General features: G+C 39.9%; 1 protein-coding gene across 2 annotated transcripts in view; it reads left to right on the top strand.

The window, feature by feature from the left end:
• The window catches only part of CHCHD3 (coiled-coil-helix-coiled-coil-helix domain containing 3), a 289542-nt gene that overhangs the window by 216341 nt on the left and 56461 nt on the right, over window positions 1-16740 (top strand). For both annotated transcript variants that reach the window (XM_065883507.1, XM_065883506.1), the window contains one exon: window positions 13168-13238. In XM_065883507.1, the coding sequence (XP_065739579.1) occupies window positions 13168-13238 (71 nt within the window). The remainder of the gene's footprint in view (window positions 1-13167; window positions 13239-16740) is intronic.

Genomic DNA, 16740 nt, shown 5'->3' with positions numbered 1-16740 from the left:
ATTTCATTTATTTCTGCTCTGGTCTTTATGATTTCTTTCCTCCTGCTAACTTTGGTTTGTGTTTGTTCTCTTTTCTCTAGTTCCGTTAAGTGTAAGTTAGATTGTTTATTTGAGATTTTTCTTGTTTCTTGAGGTAGGCTTGTATAGCTATAAATTTCCCTCTTAGAACTGCTTTTGCTGCATCCTATAGGTTTTGGATCGTCGTGTTTTCATTTTCATTTGTCTCTAGGTATGTTTTGATTTCCTCTTTGATTTCTTCAGTGATCTCTTGGTTATTTAGTAACGTATTGTTTAGCCTCCAAGTGTTTGTGTTTTTTACGTTTTTTCCCCTGTGATTCATTTCTAATCATATAGCGTTGTGGTCAGAAAAGATGCTTGATATGATTTCAATTTTCTTAAATTTATTGAGGCTTGATTTGTGACCCAGGGTGTGACCTATCCTGGATAATGTTCCGTGCACACTTGAGAAGAAAGTGTAATCTGCTGTTTTTGGATGGAATGTCCTATAAATATCAATTAAATCTATCTGGTCTATTGTGTCATTTAAAGCTTCTGTTTCCTTGTTTATTTTCATTTTGGATGATCTGTCCATTGGTGGAAGTGAGTTCCCCACTACTATTGTGTTACGGTCGATTTCCTGTTTTATAACTGTTAGCAGTTGCCTTATGTTATTGAAGTGCTCCTATGTTGGGTGCATATATATTTATAATTGTTATATCTTCTTCTTGGAATGATCCCTTGATCATTATGTAGTGTCCTTCCTTGTCTCTTGTAACATTCTTTATTTTAAAGTCTATTTTATGTGATAATGAGTATTGCTACTCCAGCTTTCTTTTGATTTCCATTTGCATGGAATATCTTCTTCCATCCCCTCACTTTCAGTCTGCATGTGTCCCTAGGTCTGAAGTAGGTGTCCTGTAGACCTTAAAGTAGGTGTCCTGTAGCTCTTAAAATTGTTGTGGTAGAGAAAAGTGAGGCTCTCTGATTCTGTGTAATTCTGTAAAAAGACAGGAAGGTTGTGGAAGCATGAACTCCTTTTGGCCTCCTGATGGCGTACAGTAAATGACTGTTTCAGGGCTTCTGGACCTGGAATTATATCCACACTGCATTTGCAACATTAAATCGTGTCCTCACATGCTTAGCTTTCATATTGGGGGAAGCATACTTACCTGCACCCAGCTGATTAGATTATAAAATAGTTCCTGGGCGAGTGTTATAACAAAAAGTGTAAATAAGTCAGTTCTGAATCTCTCTACTTAACAGTGGGAATGCTCTTATTGACATTGTCAATAGGAATGCTTTTATTGGTGTTTGTACACATTAGACCTTTGTTTGAAATAACTAGCCAGATAGAGTAACGCTTGTGTTTGGCTGGGTATAGGAGGGATGGAGACTGACAGTTGGTAGTGGTAATTATACATCAGCTTAGAGAGAGGAGATGCACACCTTCGGTCAGTCTGCTCATATCCAAGGTCAGACTTATTCCTTCTCCCATTCACTCTTCTAACGTAAGCAGAGTCACCACCATCTGGACAGTGTGTAGGAGTATCAGTCTCCTCCAAGAAATAGTGTCAGGCCACCAGAATTGTACCCCAGTATGCTGTGTTGTGTAGCATTTTATAAAAGAACTGATAAGAGCTAGTTAACAGATTTTTCTTGTGACCATTTTGATTTGTTCTTTTCTCATATGATAACAGGTGTGATCATATTAGTTAGAACAGAAATAAGATTCCGAACGTGAGAAAATATTGGAAGAATAATGTGTGCATGTTTTCTTTTGATCTAATTTGGAGCTTGAAAAAATGCTTTTTGAATCTAGCAATGATGTGTGTCTGTGCGCGTGCATTTTAAAATACACTTTTAAAGGGAGACTTTGAAAATGGAAAATGGCAGTAGACCACACATTCAAAAACTTGGGCCACAGCCAGCCCATAGAAACTTGGGCATGATGCCTGTTCTTGTTGATTCCTGTTTCCTTCCTATACTGTCTAAAAACTTTGTTCTCGGATATCAGAATACCAGATGGGTAAATCCCCCCACCCCCCACATTAGAACTTTAAGGGAGATTGGAAAGAAATATTAGAATACTTGCCTGTAGAAATCTACCACACTGTTTTGTGCATGATTTTGTGCTGTCTCTTCAGCTGTCTGTGGCAGGTATGATAAATTGGCTCAATAAACACCAATTGCAAACGCTGTCCTTCTCTTTCTTTACTCTAGCAGTGAGAAAACAGAATTACTCAATTTCCCAGACTCTTTTGCAGCCAGACTTGTGCATGATATATAATTCTGGCTAAAGAGGCCTGGAGAGGCCTTCTCTTCCCTTATTTACCTTCTTCAGAACATGGGCATGATAACTGGAGGTGTGACAGCTATCTTGAGACCATGGACAATGCTAAGGGTGGCTGAGAAAGGAATACAGAAAAGGGCCTAGTTATTTCATGATGTCCTTAGCACCTGTATCAGCCCTGGTTTCTAATATCTGGATTTCTTATTACACGAGAAAAACAACTCCCTTACTCACTTATGCTACTGTTTGTAGCTTAAACTATTACTGTACTGTTACTGCAATTGAACACAATCCTCAGCAATATCTATTTCCTTTTTATGTAGCAAAGCAGACTGAAGTGTTTGCCATTTGGTAGGAAACACATAATAAATGTAGTAGTGCACCTTTTCCATGTTGTATTTTTTAATTTACTTTAACCTTGTCTCTATCCCGTCCTGTTTTAAATAAGAGCAAAAGTTGGAATGCAGTTTAAGATGCATAGGTCACTCTAACATTATTTCAGTAAGTTTTGTGTGTCACGTAGACTGAGTGCTCTAAGTATAATGATTAATGGGACAAGATACCTGCTTTGGGGGAACTTACGGGCTAGCTGGAGAGACAACAGGTGAACAAGCATTGCTGGTACCGTGTAGCAAGTGCTTTGATACAAGTCTGTGGTGCTGTGAGAGTACAGAGAAAGGGCACGAATCAGTTCAGTTTTACTGTATAGGAAACCACCCCCAACTTAGTGGCTTCAAACAGTCACCATTTATTTACCTCATGATTCTGCAGGTGTGTCACCAATTTGGGCTGCTATCAGCTGGGCAGTTCTTCTGGGCTTGGCTGGGCTCACTCTTGCTTAGTTGGCTGAGGTTTGGCTGATCTAGGATGGCCTCAGTTGGGAAGACTTGTAGTCTCTCCTTCTCCAGCAGGCTAGCTTGGGCTTATTGATGTGGCACCTGGGTAGGGTTCCAAGAGAGACTCCTGGATTTAGAACTGGCACTTCATCGCGTCTGTCACAGTCTGTTGGCCAGAGCAGGTCACAAGCACAGCCTGGATTGAAGGGGTGGGGAAATAGACTTCACCCTTTCATGATGAGGGAAGCTATAAAGTGTCACCAAAGGACATGAATATAGAAAAGAGTAAAGAATTGTGACCAGAGACCTCCCTGGTGGCACGATGGTTAAGAATCCGCCTGCCTGGGCTTCCCTGGTGGCGCAGTGGTTGAGAGTCTGCCTGCCGATGCAGGGACCCGGGTTCATGCCCCGGTCCGGGAAGATCCCACGTGCCGTGGAGCGGCTGGTCCCGTGAGCCATGGCCGCTGAGCCTGTGCGTCCGGAGCCTGTGCTCCGCAACGGGAGAGGCCACAACAGTGAGAGGCCCGCGTACCGCAAAAAAAAAAAAAAAGAATCCGCCTGCCAATGCAGGGGAAAGGGTTCGAGCCCTGGTCTGGGAAGATCCCACATGCTACAGAGCAACTAAGCCCATGCGCCACAACTACTGAGCCTGCACACCTAGAGCCCGCACTTTGCAACAAGAGAAGCCACCACAATGAGAAGCCCATGCACCACAATGAAGAGTAGCCCCCGTTCGCCACAACTAGAGAAAGCCCGCATGCAGTAACGAAGACCCAACACAGCCAAAAATAAATGAATAAAATAAATAAATTAAAAAAAAAAAGAATTGTGACCATTCTTGTAGTCTGCCACAGGGCTGTGAGGAAACAGGGGAGAGGTGAGCAATAATTTTCTTAAAGGACTTTATGTCAAATTTTTAAGATTCAAGATAGCAATTTTTATTAGCACTTAATAAAAAGTGATGCCGTAAGTCATCATCAGTTCTGGAATCACTTTCCAATATCGCCAGTTTCTACTCTTTCCTCATCTTTTGAACATTAGTTTTTAAAATAACCCATAATGGGCTTCCCTGGTGGTGCAGTGGTTGAGAGTCCGCCTGCCGATGCAGGGAACATGGGTTCACGCCCCAGTGCGGGAGGATCCCACATGCCACGGAGCGGCTGGGCCCGTGAGCCATGGCCGCTGAGCCTGTGCATCCTGAGCCTGTGCTCCGCAACGGGAGAGGCCACAACAGTGAGAGGCCCGCGTACCGCAAAAAAAAAAAAAAAAAAAAATACGTACAAAAATAACCCATAAGAAAATGTTGCTCTAAGATGGGAAAAGTTGCACATCAAGAAGTGCAGGATTGAAATCGTGTTTGGACTTTTCTTTAAATCAGCATTGCACATGGACCATTTAAGGCAATTTTGTTCCCTTAAGATGATCTATGATAAAAAGGTTCCATGAGGAAATCAGTTTGGGAGTCGTCATGACGGTATTTCTCATATTGGAGGTTTACAGTGCATAGTAAAAAGGCCCTGGGAAGTCCTCACATTAAAGTACTTTGCTATTTAATTTAGTTAGTTGGATTTCATTGGGATAAGGTCAAAAGTTATTGGTTTGATTTTTATATGGGCTAGTTAGTGTCACCATATGTGTGTATGTATGCACACACACACAACTTTTTTTTTTTTTTTTACATAGCCAGTAACATTCCCCACACTGCCCAGCTATTGTCTTTACAGTTCCCATTTATCTTAAGGAACAGAAAAACAGAACAGATGAGCAATGTAATAAAAATTCAGTAACGTTTGATTTAATGGAAGAAAAGATTTTTGTTTTTAAAAGATTTAAATTTTTGTTAAAATGGGTTTTGAAAATTTTACCAAACACTGTGTACTTTTTTTTTTACTGTTTAAACAATGGTCAAATAAATTTTAATAATGGGTAGCATTCCTATAATGCTCCCCATATGTTATCCCAAGTACTATTCAAAGAGCTTTTAAAAAAATTTTATTTAATTAATTTATTTTTGGCTGCGTTGGGTCTTCGTTGCTGCGCATGGGCTTTCTCTAGTTGTGGCGAGCAGGGGCTACTCTTCCTTGCGGTGTGCAGGCTTCTCATTGCGGTGGCTTCTCTTGTTGCAGAGCATGGGCTCTAGGCATGTGGGCTTCAGTAGCTGTGGCACGTAGCTCAGTAGTTGTGGCTCTCAGGCTCTAGAGCACAGGCTCAGTAGTTTTGGCGCACGGGCTTAGTTGCTCCATGGCATGTGGGATCTTCCTGAACCAGGGCTCGAACCCGTGCGCCCTGCATTGGCAGGTGGATTCTTAACCACTGCGCCACCAGGGAAGCCCCAAAGAGCCTTTTTATGAGTTACTGTATTTGATCCCCCAAAGAGTCCTGTTGGTCCTTATTGTGTTGTTTTTTTAATTGCTCTGAGTAAAGTTTTAATGCATATCAGGTCATCATAATAAAAACATGTTTTTTTTTAAATTGAAGTATTGTTAATTTACAATGTTGTGTTAGTTTCAGGTGTACCACAAGGTGATTTGGTATACATATATATATTTATGTTCTTTTTCAGATTCTTTTCTATTAGGTTATTCCAAAATATTGAGTAGAGTTCCCTGTGCTATACAGTAGGTCTTTGTTGATTACCTCTTTTATATATAGTAGTGTGTGTATGTTAATCCCAAACTCCTAATTTATCTCTCTCCCCCCCCCCCCCCGCCCCCACTATCCCCTTTGGTAACCATAAGTTTGTTTTCTGTGTCTGTGAGTCTATTTCTGCTTTGGAAATAAGTTCATATGTATCAGTTTTTCAGATTCCATATGTGAGTGATATGTGATATTTGTCTTTCTCTGTCTGACTTACTTTACTTAATATGATAATCTCTAGGTCCATCCATGTTGCTGCAAATGGCATTATTTCACTCCTTTTTATGGCTGAGTAATATTCCATTATAGATGTGTACCGCATCTTCTTTATGCATTCATCTGTTGATGGACATTTAGGTTGGTTCCATGTCTTGGCTGTTGTACATAGTGATGCTAAGAACATAGGCGTGAATGTGTCTTTTGGAGTTAGCATTTTCTCCAGATATATGCCCAGGAATGGGATGCAAGGTCATATGGTAACTGTATTTTTAGTTTTTTAAGGAACCTCCATACTCTTCTCCATAGTGGCTGTACAAATTTACATTCCCGCCAACAGTGTAGGAGGGTTCCTTTTTCTTCACAATCTCTCCAGCATTTATTATTTGTAGACTTTTGGGGGGGATTTATATATTTATTTTTTGCTAGGTTTTGCTCTTTTTTAAAAGGGTTTTGAGGAGGAATGTCAAGGCCGCTTACAGAAGCTCATTCTCTCACTGCCTGAACTGTTTCTTTTTTTTTTTTATATTGGAGTAGAGTTGATTGACAATAATGTGTTAGTTTCAGGTGTACAGTGAAGTGATTCAGTTATGCATATACTTGTATCTATTCTTTTTCAAATTCTTTGTCCATTTATGTTGTTGCAGAGTATTCGAAGAGCTTTATACGAATTATCATATTTAATACCCCAAAGAGTCTTGTTGGTCTTTAGTGCTACCCTCCCCCTTTCACAGATGGTAGACAGCTCTTGTGTTCCATTCTACGAGGGTGGAGCTGTGACTTGTCAGTCTGGCTCCAAAGTGCATGCTCTTTACCACCTCGCTGTTCTGCTAAGAATCACTCACCTAAGTGCAGAGTGTCGTGGACAGCATATTCATGTGTTTTAAATGAAACGTTTTAAAAGTTATCAATGGAGCATTCATTCACCCTAACTCAGTTTGTTGCCTGTGTATTTAGTAACTGGTTCCTTGTGCCTTAGATGGAAGATATTTTGATATAGAAAATGAAAATGCCTGTTGTTTCCAGTGATGCATTGTCCTCTAATATAGGTGACAGAAACATCTCCCAGATCTAGAATGATGTTATTTTGCAGATAGGTCACCTCCTACAACTCCTTTCACTTATCTTTGACAAAAAAATAGATAAGCCTTTAATCAAATTTTTGATAGTGCTAAAATACTGAAAGATACTGTCATTCTACTTTGAATTTATAAGATCTACCTTCTCAAAGAGCATCTTGGTGGAAAACATGTTTTATGCTTGTATCAAATAAGAATTCATGTTTTAAAGGAAGAAACTAATGAATTAGACTTTTAATATTTGATTTAAATCATGTTTACCTGCCACAAGTTCATATTACCGCTGGACAAAACATGTCAAGTATTTTTCCTGCCATTGATGGAGCAGGAAACTATGCAGAATGAATATGAATGAAGAATTTTAGGTTGTAAAGGACCTCACTGGCATAGAAATAATGTGGCCGTGTCCAAAGCAGTGATCATTCATTGAAAGGCCCCCCTGTCAGATCACGGGCACCTTCCTCTACCTCTTCTTTTTGAGTCTCTTTATTTAAGGTCATCTCACCAGGTTGTTTCTCTCATACCACTTGTCTACAATGCAACAGTGTTTGGAGGGTGTGTGTGTATGTGTCCGTATATATATCTCCATCTTCTTTGAAAATAGCAGTGTGGATGTTACTTATTAGAAACACTGACCACACAGGTCTTAAAATTTGACTATTACAGAAAATGATCAGACAAAAATACAATTAATGTAAGTATGTACTACTACAAACTGTAGGGTTGGTTAACCAAGTAACCACAAATTTAGTTATAAGGATGACATTAAAGTAACAATAATTTACAATTAGTAAACAAAAAGAGCAGCATGTACAACCTATGGCCATCTCAAGACAACACAGATAACGAAAGCAACGCTTCTGAAAATTACCGTACTTCTGCTGCCTGTGAGTACCAGTTCAGAGGAAGAACATTGCAGCAGTGGAAGGCAAGAGTCAGAGCTCTTGGGCAATTTTGGGTCCATCAGTGACTTGTGGACAGTACCAGTAGACTCCCTAATTTGGAGCATAAAAATTATAGCTATATTCAGTTGTGGAAAATAGTTTTGCCATAATTCTTCAAAAACACTGATTTTTCACTTTGAATGGTATGCTAAACAGTAATTTTTATTATCCTTTCATTGTTCTAGAAACCCAGTAGTGTCCAAACTTAGTGTGTGTTCAGAGTCTTTGAGATGCTTCTGAGCTTGCAGCTTCTGGGCCTCATCCTCAGAGGTTCAGGGTGTGGCCCAGGAGTCTGCAGTTTCACAAGCTCTGCAGATGGTTCTGAAGTGGATGGTCCCCATTCCTTTTACCAAGGGCTCACAAAATAGAAGGGCAGGAGTTGGGGCAACTTCCTGAAAACCTGGATCTGGAGCTCAGGCAGCCCCTGAAGGGGCATCTGAAACCACTCACCCCTTCCCCCTTTTTCCCAATCCTTGCAATAGCCCATCTGCCTCTTCCTCCCGACAGTGGACAGTTACGTCTTTACGGTGATAAAGATTGACCTGTGTAGCAGGAGAGAGGTTCCCACAGTGCAAACCTAGGCTCTCTCAGTTATTGACAGTGAATAGGGGAGGCACGCGTGCTTTGCCTGACTCAGGTCTGCCCCTCTATAGCTCCATGTTTACCTCCTGTTCCATATTTCTTAATCAGGTTGTAGGGAATTTATACTTTTCTAAGAATAGCTACCCACTCTTTGAAGATTTTTGTGTTTGAAGGCTTTTCCTCTGAGCCTACTGTTTTCATTATTGAGCAAGAGAGTCAATGAAGATTGTCATTATATCAGTAAGGTCTAAATGTGCAATAGCGTCATTTAAAAATTAATGGGGCTTCCCTGGTGGCTCAGTGGTTGAGAGTCCGCCTGCCGATGCAGGGGACATGGGTTCGTGCCCCGGTCCGGGAGGATCCCACATGCCGCGGAGTGGCTGGGCCCGTGAGCCATGGCTGCTGAGCCTGCGCGTTGGGAGCCTGTGCTCCACAACGGTAGAGGCCACAACAGGGAGAGGCCCGCGTACCGCCAAAAAAAAAAAAAACAATAAAAATAAATAAATAAATAAAAATTAATGCATCGTTAGAACACCACAGAAATCCTTGCTGCAAACAATGGATGCAAAAAAACTGATGGCAAAAGTTTAAGGTGAAACAGTGTATTTGCATAATCTCAAAGAATCTCCTGTAAGATATTGATTACAACAGGAAAAATAGTAACTTTGCTATGGAGAAACCCTTAGGCACCACTTTAATGAAGTGGTCAAGATCAACAGCACCAGTAAAACGATCTATTGATGTAATGTAATGTAGCCCGGGATGCAATGTGTGGAGAAGGGCCCGTCACTTCTGTGGTATCCTTCCCTATAACCATGATAGTGTCAGTCTAATTATGAGAAAACATCTAACAGGCCCAAATTGCACATCATTCTATGAAACATCTGACCAGTGTTCTTCGGGAGTGTTGAGGTCATAAAAGAGAAGGCAAGACTGAGGCGCTGTCACAGAGAGAGGAGACAAGGAAGCCGTGAGAACTGAATGCCACACAGGGCCCGGGACTAGATCCGGGACTAGAAAAAGAAGGAAATTTGGAAAAATACAAATAAAGTCTAATTTAGTTGCTGCTAGTCTCTAGTATTGTGACATTGTTAGTTTATTAGTTTTGATAATTGTACTATGATCATCTAAGGCGTTGGCATGAAGGGAAGCTGAGTGAAGTATATACAGGAACCTTCTTCTATTTTTGCCCCCTTTCTGTAAGTCTAAAATGATTACATAAGACAAAGTTGAGGAAAAGGTACTTTTGTTTAGTAATGTGTAAACACTCTGCAATAGCTTAGCATTTAAGAATCTATCTCCACTCAGCTAACCTCCTTTTCAGCATGTATTCCCCACATGTACTTTTATGTTCTAGTTCTACTAAAGCATTTGTTGTTGTTAGCACCTTTGGGGAGTGAGGGGGAGTAACACAATTTTTGTATGTATTACAAAGTATTTACGACCAGTGTAACAACTGGATGGGTACCACACCTCATTTTTGAAAACGTGACAGTGCAGTGAAGTCCCCCTGTTCCCTTGCTTTATGGCACTCTGCCCCCTCATCCTCTTTTACCACCCACACATAACTGCCACCACTTAGAGATAATCCATAGAATTTGCTCTTTACTGATCCTGTTTCATTATTTGCCCCTTTTCATCCAAAGTAATATAAATTGCATTGTACTGTATCATATCTACAACTTGCTTTTTTTGCCCTACATGTATGTCTGATTCATTCTTTTTCATCATTGTACAGATAGATATCCATTTTATGAATACCCAATATATATTTATCCTTTCTCCTGCTGGCAGACATATTGGGAATGTTTTTGGTTTGGGGTTTTGTTTTGTTTTTTGCATAGTTGTTCATTTTTAAAAGTATTTTCTCAGGTCAAAAGAGATCTCTACTTTTTCTGAACTCCATTAACATTGTGTACCACTTTTAGCTTAATATTTGTGACCTTTTATTATAATTATTTTTCTTTTCTCCTGTAGCAGATGGAAAGCTTTTTGAGGATCTAGTTCTCCAAGATGGACTTATTGGGATAATAAGGATTTAATTTTGTTGAATGAATAAGTAAATACTTAATGAATTAAACACTGTCTACATATAGATGTTGGGCATATTTGTGTTTATTTTCTTAGTTATATGGTGTTGCCTCTTGGGGACTTTTCTTTGTTACATTTATGCAGCGTCAGAAACTGGTCACTAAGCTAGAAATATGGAGCGTAAATAAGCCTAACACTTTAAGAAATTATATTCTAGGTTTGCAGGCATCACAGGTACAGGGTTTTTTTTGGTGTGTTTAACATTGAAGGAGAAAGTTTGACAAAGTTAGCAATTTAATCTACATTTGGCATTACAGAGCAGAAGGGAGCTCTCTATATTATGGCAGAAGTCTTGCTTTTGTGTATCATTCTATATTGATAATTTTGAATTTGTACCCAGAATGGAATTGCCCAAATTAGTTCTTTTCTTCCAAAATTCTTTTATTTGGATGTTAATCTTACCCTGCAAAAACACTGAGCAGGTTTCTTAGCTCTCTTGCCTATCTTATTTGATTTCTACAACAGCTTTGGCAGAGATAAGCAGGGCTAGTATCACCCATATTTTACAGATTAGGAACACTGGAACAGAAGCTGGGGGAGGTTGTTTGCTCAGGGTCACTGAACAGAACCAGAGACCAGATCTTTCAGTCTGGTCCCAGATGTTACAGTTTCAGTGTTTAAAATGAGCAAAAATATTTTCTTTTGCTGGCATTTTTTTTTTTTTTTCCGGTACACGGGCCTCTCACTTTTGTGGCCTCTCCCGTTGCGGAGCACAGGCTCCAGACGCGCAGGCTCAGCAGCCATGCGTCACGGGCCCAGCCGCTCCGCGGCACGTGGGATCTTCCCAGACCGGGGCACGAACCCGGGTCCCCTGCATCGGCAGGCGGACTCTCAACCACTGCGCCACCAGGGAAGCCCCTTTTGCTGGCATTTTAATAGATGATTCAGTAACATAATGCCTGTTTGACAGTTCATCATAGTAATGTGGGGAGTTTCTCATCATTGTTAGTGGTCCATTATAACTGCCTTTTTGCTGCCCTCTTTGTTAGAAGCGTTTGAAGAAAAGCTGAAACCAAATATTGCAAAAGAGCGTGTCATGACTGGTGTGTATTTTAAAGGAAAGAAAAACCTCATAAGTGGAACTGATACGAAGGAGTGACACAACCTAAAGTTAAAATATTGGAGGAGACAAATGGCTTTTTGATAGCTCGAGACCTACCAATGAATTAAAACTTCTCGGCATATGGACTGGTGCAGTTCATCACTCACATTGCAATCTAAAAAATGCAGAAGCAGTACACGTAAATATTGTCTTCATGTCAGAAATACACCTTCGTGCTTGAAAATGTAAAAAATTACAATCGATCCTTACAAGTGTTCTGTTCATCTTTATTGATCAGGTGCAAGAAAGATAAATCGCAGCCCAAATAAGATTATAGTAAATGTTAGCATCATAGGGGACTCTAGGTTGATAGAAAGCCATTCATCATCTCAAATGGTGACCTGTCCATTGCTCCAGCCATCCTGAGTCTGCTGTCTAATCACATACCTATTGATTTTATCTACATCCAACAAACCTGGATGTGACTGTCATTGGGCAACCCAGATTGTTAAATGCAAAGGGGTCACTGGTGTGAAGAGGATTTCATTTTCCTTTTCTTACCAACCAACAATGATTTATTAAAAAATAAACTACCCCAAGTCATGCATGTGAAACCTGAGTGATCAGGGAATGAAGGGGCACAGTAGACTGCATTTTGGGGTCTACTGCATTTTGTTCCTTTGCACTGTGATGCATTTTGCAGGGTATTTCATGGAGTCTGAAGACTCATAGGGTCATTTAGGCCACCCTCTGCAGTAAGACAGGTTTCACAGTAGCTAGCCAGAATGGATCATTTTTAATTTTGCTGCCCCAGGAAAGGCATTACTTTGCTCTTACAACTTGATTTATGTCGCTTATGTGTTCATTCATGTAATATTGAAACATTTTTTTAATAAAAATTACCTAAATCTGCACCCCTGTTCTTACTGATTAATTTGTTATAAATGTTGATGCTCTTGTGGTCATATGGAGATGATAGAACAAACTCTACTCCATAAAGAATCCATCTTGAGGATAAATATACTGTGTAAAAAGAAATGATCCTTTAATATCCTAGGTGGAACACTGGAATAATAGGTAAGTATAGTGTGTGAATATCATATTCAATCAGAGTGTCTTTTGATCTTGCAGTGGTGGATTCCAAATAAGGGAGATCAAAATAATCTTTCAAAAATGTGTTAGGAATTTTCTCAGAAGGATCAAATAATGATGAATTACAAATGTGAACATTTACTCTTTAATTACAGCCTGTATACCGACAACTATACTGTTATTAAATGGGTAGCTTTACATGTATTTTTGTAAGTATTCATGCTACCATGCAAGAAATCCTTCTCCTACTGCTTGAGTGGCCGACACAAGATTTTATGTATTTTTTTGAAATCGTAGGTCTTGCACACATTTTGTCCTCTTGGATACTGAAAACTCTGCTATCGATCTTTATCCACAGAGCTCAGAGTTCTACAGAGTCACCACTGAGCAATACCAGAAAGCTGCTGAGGAGGTGGAAGCAAAGTTCAAGTAAGTTTTTAATAGTGTTATCATTATTTACCCTTCTTGACAAGATGAAAATACACCTTTATTGCTCTTTGATATGTTAGCCCTCTGGAATACTTGGAAATGTGTTTGGATCCATGTTGCTCTAGTGGAATTCAATTGCAAGGAATGGGCATTTGGTGACTGTGTTGCAACTCAATTTTATGAACTCAGGGGAAATTTAAAGCAATGGTGATAGAATTTTCATTTGGAATATTATATAAGATAGGATACCATTGATTATGAAGGTGATGTTAAATTGCTGTCTCTTTTAATAGAAACACAGAAATCATTCACTTGTGTATCATAAAATGATGGGCATGTCCAACGGGTATCTGCCTTTCTCCCACTTAAGCTGTTTTCATTTCTTCACATGTACCTTGAAAGCATTTAAATCACAGACTTTACCTTGCCCTTGATTATGAGGGTGATGTTAAATTGCTACCTGTGTTAATCCTTGGAATGTTTAAATGAATGTTCTGTAATTGATGGATCAAAGTGTCTGCGACCCATAGCCCTGTACTTTCCCTTTGCTTCCAGTGCTCACATTAGGTCAGAAAACATCATTCAGAATTTTCCTGAGTGTATAAATAGTTCTGTTGTGTAACCTCTGTTAGTTGCACTTGTGCAAATTAGTGAAGCACAGAAAGGTGCTGTGACAGGTTTAGTTGAAAGAGTGCATTGGGCTCTGACCTCCTTCCTTGGCATGTTTATAAACATTTGATAAAATGATTAAACCGTAAGGTAGAATGTTGTTACTTTCTGCTATAGTGTAGTTTGTGTGGTAATGGATATTGGTGTTATTTTAATGTTGATTAAAAAAAAGACTTTTTAAAAAGATGGTTTGAGGTATCTTTAAATAGACAAAAACCTTTAGTCTTCCTTAGTGAATTATCTCTTTAGGGGCAGTTGGGAAAGGCCTTCTAAAAATGAGCCATAAATCTCACTCTTAAAGGTTAATATGCTATCTTTAGAATTTAGATATGGTATTGGATAGACTTGATTTTAAAAGGCACTCTACATATGTATTCTCAAAGTTAGGTTTTTATCCTTCCCATTAATGTTAAAGCACTGTTTTTTAAACCTTTGGTCTCTGTACTGTGAGAACCTTTGACTTGGCACCCTGGGTCTTTCTTCCTTGTAAGATGATAGCTATACAAATAACTAAAATTTAAGTTAAAGGAGATCAATTCTGACTAGAATGATCTATGAAGTCATTATAAAGAAGATGGTATTTTAGTTGAGGCTTGAAGAAGAGTATTGAATAGTCAGGAAGGAAAGGTATTCAAAACGAAAACATCTTCAGTAGTTGGGTGACAAACTAGTTAAGAGCAGTGGTTTGACTCACAGAGACTGGTGCGAGATACAGCTGGAAAGGTTGGTAGGGTCATTCATTAGCTGCTGGGCTAAGAAGTTGGTCTTCATTTAGCCAGAAGGCATTGGAAGGTGTTTGACCAGGTGAGTACCCCAATTTCTGTTGCCTTTTAGGAATTAGTCTGATAGTTGATGTGAGGTTTGATTGGAGGTGTGCAGGGGAAAAAAGCCAGAGATACCAGATGAGATATCTCTATAAGTGAAAGAGAAAAGGAGGGGATGGATGCAAAAGTCACTGAGAGATTAGACATGAATTAGTGATGAATTGGTGTACTGGTTTGCTAGGGCTGCCACAGACTGACTGGCTTAACAGAAGTTTTCTCACAATTCTGGAGGCTGCAAGTTCAGGATCAAGGTGGAAGCAGGGTTGGTTTCTCCGGGGGCCTTTCTCCTTTGCTTGCAGATGGCTGTCTTTACATGGCCTTCCTCTCTGCATCTGTGTCCTAATCTCCTTCTCTTATAAATCACATTGGATTAGGGCCCATCCTGATGACTTCATTTTAACTTACTTACCTCTTTAAAAATCCTCTGTCCAAATTTGTTTTCTGAAGTACCAGGCATTAGGACTTCAACATAAGAATTTGGGGGGAGACACAGTTCAGCCCATAACACTTGGATAGAAGGGATAAAGGAGAAACAGAAACAGAAATATGAGCTTAGTTTATTGGAAAATTGGTGAAGCTGAATATCATAGAGAGAGAAGTCTGATTTTAGATGAAAAGAATTGGCTTCTCTTCTGAAGCCATGCCCAGCTGCCATGTCATTCAGCCTGGGCTAGCCTACTGCAGAATGGGAGGCTGCATGTAAGCACAAAAGTAAAAGTCATCGTGACTTACCTTCTCCAAGACAGCATGGACCTGTAGTTTGGACTTAGTTTTAAGCAGAGCCTCAGCAGCATCATTCTCTTTTATCTTTAGAAGGTATTATTCTTTATTAGATCCTTCTCCAATCTGGTGTAGTAAACAGTCTGGCCTCTCCCAAAGTGAGCTCTGGCCCTTGTACCTAGCTCCTGGGACAAACCTCTAAACCCTTGGAATTTCCCAAGTGAAAGAAATGTCTTATTATTTATGATGGGCCCCTTATGACATGTGGTATCAGCCCGGTGCCAAAGACTGAATTCAGCCACAGGGGCAGTCAGTCGGGCAAGGATGTGTGATGAGGCTCCAGTGAAGCTCAGGACACTAAAGTTTGGGTGAGCGTCTCTAGTTGATACTACTCTGCATTTGTTACACAGTGATACCAGGAGGGAAATGCATCCTGAGGACAGTGGGAACATTGCATCTGGAAACCTCTCAGACTTTGGTTTCTTTTCCTTTGGCTGATTCTCTGTATCATTTCCCATAATAAGCCATCACTCTGAGTTTAATAGCTTTAGTGAGTTCTGTGAGTCCTTTTATTTGAATTATCAAAGCTTAGGGTGGTTTGGGAACCCCTTGAACTTGCAGATGATACTAGAAGTGAGGACAGTCTTGGGGACTCTGCCCTCAGACTTTGCAGTTTGGCTAACTCCAGTGCAAATAAAAACCCAGGAATTTCAAAGCTAGGTTTTTCAGAAAGTGACTTTCATTATATCATTTTTTTCAGCTACTACCTGCTAGCCTGAGCTTCCTAGAATATCGTATTTTGATTTGCATTGAGTTCATTAGTGTCACACCAAGGAAGTGATAGTGCTTTGGATGTAAGAGATGTTTACCATCTTTGAAGACACAGAGATTCCTCAACGGAATTTTGTTTCTCCTTAGAAACTTGAGCACCTCATGTAATCATGACATCTTCAGTCTTTTGCAAGGCAGAGTACTGTATTCTTTCCATTGCCTGACAGAGCTGAACTCAGCAGTTCCTCTTGGACAGCAAACTCTGAAGGACTTTGAGGAGGATTTAGTTAATTTTATGTGATGGAAGGATTCATTTGGATACATCTTGGTTACAGGAGATGGAAACTTTTTAAATTGCAATTTCAAGGGCACTATTATGCACCTGATGGGGGGGTCACATAAAATCACTGTAAAGAGAAAGAATAAAGAATGCTCCGAGCATTTGAGGCCACATGTGATGAACAACAGTTACATTGGGGCATCCTGCAGGATAGCTAATGGAATTATTTTAGGGAGGC

Source organism: Phocoena phocoena, chromosome 9 (genome assembly GCF_963924675.1).
Source record: "Phocoena phocoena chromosome 9, mPhoPho1.1, whole genome shotgun sequence".
NCBI classification, from domain to species: Eukaryota; Metazoa; Chordata; class Mammalia; order Artiodactyla; family Phocoenidae; genus Phocoena; species Phocoena phocoena.
The sequence above is the reverse complement of the archived record's forward strand: the minus strand, read 5'-3'. Positions and strand labels throughout refer to the sequence as shown.